The 7,090-nt window shown below is 35.9% G+C and overlaps 1 protein-coding gene across 2 annotated transcripts; it reads left to right on the top strand.

Moving 5' to 3' along the window:
• Positions 1 to 6: 6 nt before the first annotated feature.
• On the top strand, positions 7 to 6,148 carry LOC107871358. 2 transcript variants are annotated; one of them, XR_007052640.1, is made up of 2 exons: positions 7 to 3,896; positions 4,643 to 6,148. XR_007052640.1 is itself a non-coding variant. In XM_047407659.1 (2 exons), exons 1-2 carry the CDS (start codon positions 3,625 to 3,627, stop codon positions 4,829 to 4,831), a joined length of 531 nt encoding a protein of 176 aa, XP_047263615.1. In that variant the 5' UTR covers positions 510 to 3,624; the 3' UTR covers positions 4,832 to 6,148. The 2 variants fall into 2 exon arrangements, 1 of the variants encoding a protein (XP_047263615.1); XM_047407659.1 differs by having other exon boundaries at positions 510 to 3,896; positions 4,573 to 6,148.
• Positions 6,149 to 7,090: the final 942 nt, after the last annotated feature.

Raw genomic sequence — 7,090 nt, 5'->3', positions numbered from 1 at the left:
TAAAGCGTACATACTCCATACCGCTACATCATATAAAGTAGAGAGGTTATTTTTAATAGACCCCCGACTTATGATAAATAACATTATAACAAATATGAAAACATAAAAAGAAACATAAATGAGTAAAAATGAACAATAATTAACATGTCAACAGTACCAGAATATAATTTTATGACATGTGTATTAATATCCACTTGTACAACAAGGAAAGCATTTAAGCAAACCAAATTCAACCCATCGAATAACATACACGAACAAACAATAGAAGCAACATGATAAAAAGTTTAACAAGCATCATAATTGTTCAGAACTTTGGAACGTGTATCACAAACCTCACATTTCTAGGGAAAAAGAAGAAATTCAAGAGGAAGCATCAAATCTCAGAATAGAACACATTAAGATAAAAAAAAAATAGGCTAAAGTGTTTATATTTTAACCAGAAATTTAATGTTTAGTGAAGGACATAAATTGAGGGGGGGGGGGGGGGTTAAATTACACATTAGTTAAAAATATTAATTATTAAAATATTTAATGTATTAATTATTGGCAAGTATGATCAAGATTACCTAAATGTTCTTCTTATACTGAATGATTAAATTAGGATTTGGAGGGAAAATTAGGATTTCAGAAGGGAAAATTAGGGTTTTGGTGGAAAAAATTAACGGCTAAATAAGCGTAGGGGTTAAGGGATTACATTGTCTATTTACACTGTTTGGACTTTTTTTGAACACATGGTTTTGGACGTTCTGCTTTTTCCTTTTTTTTTTTTCTTAATTTTTATGTATTTGGGGTTCTCCCTTTTTGTTCAAAGATTAGAGCTTTAATCCCTTTTATTAGTTTTCCTAAGATGTTCTTGGAGTGCAAAAAAGGAAAACCAAAAAATAAGTGAGGAGAATATTGTTCTTCCATTTGGGATTCTTCCTTCCTTTTTGTTCATAGAGCTTTAAGCTCTTTTATCAGTTTTACACCTTTTTTTTTTGAGGTAGAAGATAGTCTTGGAAAGTGTGCAACTTCAGTTTGATGGAGGGAATTTTTTGAAAAATTTGGTGTTTTGGTCAAATGGATATGCTGGAGCTAGAGGCTTATGAGTGAGTATGTAAGATCTAAAAATGTGAGAGATCATATTTTGTTATGTTCTGTTTGGCAATGAGATCTCACTGGCTATTTGCCTTTCATGTTGATTGAGTTGACATAAATATATAATTATGTTAGGGTGTTTGTTTCTGGGATTCTTGATTTTATTGTTAATCGTATCTGTTATAGCTACCGATAATGAGTTTTCTAACTGTAACTGTGATGAAGAGGGAATTTGGAGCATACATACCATTCTCGAGTGTCAAAAAGTGAGTGCTTTCTTGATTGCAATTGCTTATTTTTCGATACCTCTAGAGTTGCTTTACTTTATTAGTTGCTCTGATGTTCCATTCAAATGGGTACTTGTTCAATTCATTGCATTCACAGTGCTTTGTGGATTGACTCACTTGCTTAATGGATGGACTTATAGTGGTCATCGTTCTTTCCAATTGATAATGTCCTTAACCATAATGAAAATCCTAAACCGCTCTTGTGTCGTGTGCAACTGCAATCACCCTCTTGACTTTGTTTCCTATGCTACTTAAAATTAAGGTTAGAGAACTATTTTTGGCTCAAAATGTGTTGGACCTTGATCAAGAGGTTGGTATGATGAAGAAACAGAAAGAAGTGTATACACATGTCCGAATGCTGATACGTGAAATTAGGAAGTCGCTTGATAAGCAGACTATATTGTACACTACTTTAGTTGAGCTTTCAAAGACCTTGAATCTGCAGAATTGTGCTGTTTGGATGCCAAATGAGGATAGGTCATTTATGAACTTGATACACGGGTTAAGCCCCAGTTCTGCTGTAGAATACCATCGTTCACTTCCGATTGATGATCTGTATGTGTTGGAGATAACAAAGAATGAAGGAGTGAGGATTTAAGGCAAGATTCGGTTCTTGCTGTTGCGAGTAGTGGAGTTCCTGTTGAGCCATGTACTGTTGTAGAAACGAAGAACAGTTTACTGCAACAGGCTAAGGAGAATGCCGTGAAGGCAAGCCAGGCGAGGAATTTGTTTCAGAAGGTAATGAACAATGGAATGAGACGGCCAATGCACTCGATTTGGGTTTTCTTTCCATACTGCAAGATGATAACACAATCTCTAATCAGAGGATTATTATCGACACGATGGTAAGAACGAGCTCCGTTCTGTCAAATTTTATAGATGATGCTATGGATGTACCCGACAAAGATGAAGGGAGATTCCCAATAGAAATGATGTAGTTTCAGCTGCATTGAATGATCAGAGAGGCTTCTTGTCTTGTCAAGTGCCTGTGCGTTTATAAGGGCTTTGTCTTTTCCACGAAGGTACCTTATCTGGTTATGGGTGATGAAAAGAGAGCGTTTCAGGTTATACTTCATACGGTGGGGCATCTATTGGATATCAAATCCGGAGGGGGCTCCGTTGTATTCAAGGTTATTCTGGAGAGTGGAACCGATGTAGCGAATGATAGGATTCTGGGATCAAGAAGACACAACTTATTTGATGAATATGTTACCATAAACTTTGAAATTAAAGTTAGTCTTGAAGGTTCTCAAACAGATAGCTCGAGCTCAACTAGTCACGTCGGTGGAAGGAGGTATAATAGCAAAGAGTTAAAGGAAGGCATGAGTTTGCACATGTGCAAAAAGCTTGTTCAGGTGAGCATACTATGGTTCTGTGTTTTGAATTACTTCTTTATTTACTGAAATTAACTTTACGCCACTAGAGCTACTTAACCTTACAAGATTTATGCTCATGACATCATGATTGTGTTAGTCATTTGGATTTACGTTGGCATATATACTCTTGAATTCAACCATATACAGTGATTAAGGAGTTATTCTGACTTCCATGAATATTTGTTATTGGTTTATGTCACATCATAATGTAACTTGAATTGTTTGACGAATTAGCAGAAAAAGTGCAAACAACTGAAACAACTATAAAACTGGTCCAACATTTGGAACATTCCAAAATGGTAAGTGTGTTGTCTGAAATAGTGCGGGGTTGGTTGGGGTATGTTTTTGGGCAACTCTATCTTGATAGGTGCTAACAAAGGCTTATGTTTCTGAAGAGTGGTTGAATGTGAAGGATAGAACTATTTATCCCTTGAGGTCTAGGTTCAGTAAGAAATATCGACTAGATATATGAAGAAAAACTGAAGAATTTTTGACCGATTAATCAATAAGAAATACCAACTAGGTATTAACTAGGTTTATAATTTTTTTCTTTAATGACTGATATATCTCTTTTGCTGATTATATCTATTGTTTAGTGCCTCTTTAGTTTTTTTTCTTGTGGTGAGGTCACCCAATTCAGATGGTTTGAAAGGGAAAAGAAAAAGGATCTTACAAATGGATATATCAGAACTTGTCTAGTAAGTACCATAAGAAGATTCTGAGAAAGAAATCCGGTAAGCAGAAAATTTAGCCATTATTTGGATGGTGATGATATTTTGCTCATTACAAAAAGACTTTCATCTACTAATACGTCCCTCCAAAACAGAGTTTTTTTCAGCATGGATCGGTGAAAATGTTCTTTGAAAGAAATTTTGTTCAAGCAAATGGGGAGATCTGACTTTCCCGAAGCTCGTTCCTTGAGAAAAAATTACACAGAAACTGCTTTTCTACCACCGGTTGTTATTCTAAACATGCTGTTGTTAACAGTGAGATGGTTTTGCTATTGGAGGAAACATCAATTTTTGTATCACAAATTCGTCGTCTTGTTCACTCACCAATCTTTCAATCAGATGCTCCTTGATTACGACGACCTGATGAAGATTCCCTTTTTCAAGGCTCGCACAGCAGACTTAAATGGTCAAGTGGAGAAGCTAAGGTATCGAGTTTGATCTTTGGTTAGTTTATCTGACTTAAGAGTGTTGTTGGTATGACGAAGTCAATTTCATGGCAAATCTTTACGTGAAAATTGTTTTCCGGTGTTTGGTTTGCAAGTGGGAAATCTTTTTCAAAACAATAACATGTATCAAAGATTAATAATAATATTAGCAAACTGGAGAGTGGTTTGATGAAATTTTTCAGAACTACAGATTACTAATAATCATTAATGTTAAAGCACTTATATGTTCAATCTTTCTAGACCAGTTAAACCATAATGCGCGCCATGCGATAACATCATATCAAAGTGGTGCTCATAATGGACAATGACACATTTGACTGTTTAATGTATGAATGAAAATGTTGCATGTTAGCCTAAAATAATAATTTGAAGAAAGGGAGGCTAAGATCATTTAGCAAAATCCTGTGCTCAAGGAAGATTACTTACAAGTTGGCCAAAGCTTTTACATTGACAGTTGCACGGTACCAGTAAGGAAATTAGCTGAAGCCAAAGTCTGCAAAACTTGTAACTAACTACTTTCTTGTACTACTATAAACTTCTACAATTGAAGAAATTCTTCATATCTAAAAACTCTAGGATATTATCTACAGTTTGCAAATTGTCCATTATGGACTAAAAGCATCAGTATACTCTGCTGTTAATATGTGTTGTGCAGCATCCATACTTCCTTACTCGTAATAAGTAGGATTAAATTCCTACTCACTAAGTTGATTGTTGGTGTTGAGGACATTGGTTGTCTGGCTGCTGTTGATGTGTGGAAGAATGCTGTTGCCTCCAGATTGCTGGTTCTGGTTTGTATCCAGGATGTTGGTGTCGTGAAGGCCGGGAAATGTTGTATGTCCTCCTTGCTCGCCAGGCTGAGGGTCGATCATATCAGGGTCGACATAATCGTACAGGTTGACTATTTCAACTGATCTGGTTGTATTCTGTGTTGGCGTTCCATGGGGAAAGGAAAAGGAAGTATCAAGTCCTGCAGATGTCGTGCCCTGTGATGGCGAAAAATTAGCCCCTGCCACTCCTCCAGTCGCAAAAGAAGTATCAGTTCGTGTTAGTCCAACCGGAAAGGACTCTCCAGTTCCTCTTCCTCCTCCAGGAGTGTTTACTCTAACCCCCCTGTTTCCTATGTAGTTTGTCTGCGTTCCTCCACCCGGAAAGGGCTCATCAATTCCTCCTCCTCCTCCAGGAGTGTTTGTTCTAACTCCCCTGTTTCCTCTGTAGTTTGTCTGCGTTCCTCCACCCGGAAAGGGCTCATCAATTCCTCCTCCTCCTCCTCCAGGAGTGTTTACTCTAGCTGGTTCTCTGACATTTAAATCAAAACGAAGTTACTCTTTTTACAACCCAACAAAAAAAAGAAAAAGAAAGAACACAATGCCAACTACTCAAATTCCAGTTAGCAGGCAAAAACTACAACTTATACCCCTAAGTCCGTCAATATCTTGGCACACAGAAATCCAAGAAAAAGATTGCAAAAAGAAGACTTCTTAATCAAGATGAACCCACTGAAATCCACTAAAAGAAGAGTTCTTAATCAAGATTATCCAACTACTAGAATACCAGTTAAATACTTTAACACAGATTTCTTAATCAAACAGACAAATGCAAGAAAAGAAATTGATTAAGACTACCTCATAAAAAATCTGTTGACTTCCATCAGATGCTCTATCTGTTGTTGGTATTGCCTTCTCTCTTCTAACATCCGATCTATTCCGATCAGCATCACTCGTTTATGTTCAGCCAATCTATGGAAATGCTGCCTGCATACCCTCGGATCCCTGTACGTTAAGATCACCCTCCGCATCTGTCGAACCCCCAGTAGACCTCTGATTTCGTTGTACCTTTCACTGTCTTGAAATGGAAAATGGGGGGTGAATATACACCCAGAACAGCTCTTCCTATCTGGGTGGTTGATACACGCACCGCACCTCACAGTCTGAAATCGGTTATTTCTTTGCCTAGGAACCCTGGACTGGTTTGACGCAGATGGTACAGAAGAACCTTCATTAGTCGTATTTGCCATTGGTCGTGTGCGGCGTGCATCCGCCATGAAAGAATCTTCCATGCTTGAATATGTTCACAACTGCTTGTTTCTTTAATCCTTTGGCGCACTTTTCTCAATTCAATTGAAGAAAGCAGTTACCTGTTATAGTTAGTTAACTACTTTATATATAGTAGCTCATTATTGTAACTATTACCGTTAATTTGAAAATGAGTTCTTTTTTTTCCACTTTAAACCCTTTATTTTATAATTAGAATATGATTTGAAAATGAGTTGTTGTTGTTTTTTTTTCACTACAAACCCTTCATTTCTTTTTTTGTTTTTCGTAATTCAATTAAACTAAGTTTCAAATATAAATTAGGTTAAATTAATTTAATCTTTTAAATTGAAATTTAGATATTGAAAAACTATGTAAAAAATACTATAAATTACAATTTTTCTTTTACAATTTGATTAAGAAATACATTTTCTAATGTTGCTCGAAATTTATATTGTTTGATTCTAAAATAAAAAAGAAACTGTTAAAAAGGAATGGAGAGACATTAGGTTAGCATTTGGCCGTAAAAATTAAAAAAATACACATCCTTTAAAATTTAGAATTTTAATGTACTGTATCGAAATATGGTTTGCAAAGGCATCGACTTTTAAACCCTTGTACGATGAATTAGAGAACACGGACGTGGATAAGAAGATGTACTGATTAGCAAACGCGAGAAAAAAGAAGGGTTCGTGATCTAGATCAAGTGAGTGCAGCAGTTACTGCAAAATATTGGTGGGGGAGACATTCATTTGTACTTCCATAAACTTTTAATGAAGATGATAATTATACTTTCATAAATTTTTAAAAGGAGATTGACGCCATCATGCTTTTGGTTGAGGATATTGTTCGTAAGATGCGCAAGGGATTAGCAATCAAATCGGACAAGATTTCAGTGAAATTCTGAAGGAGTGCAAAAAGAGTAGGTATGAACTATGAAGTAACAAGGTGGGCTATTATTTAATGTCGTTTTTAAGATGAAAGAAATGTTTGAAGAATAGAGATGGAGTACAATGATTTTGCTATACAAAAATAATGATTATATTCAAAATTGCAACAACTATAGAAATACGACTTAGCTACACTATAAAAATTTAAAAGATTGTGGTGGAGATGAGAGTGCAGTGGAGCGTAAAAATT

This window comes from Capsicum annuum, chromosome 2 (assembly GCF_002878395.1).
Source record: "Capsicum annuum cultivar UCD-10X-F1 chromosome 2, UCD10Xv1.1, whole genome shotgun sequence".
NCBI classification, from domain to species: Eukaryota; Viridiplantae; Streptophyta; class Magnoliopsida; order Solanales; family Solanaceae; genus Capsicum; species Capsicum annuum.
The sequence above is the reverse complement of the archived record's forward strand: the minus strand, read 5'-3'. Positions and strand labels throughout refer to the sequence as shown.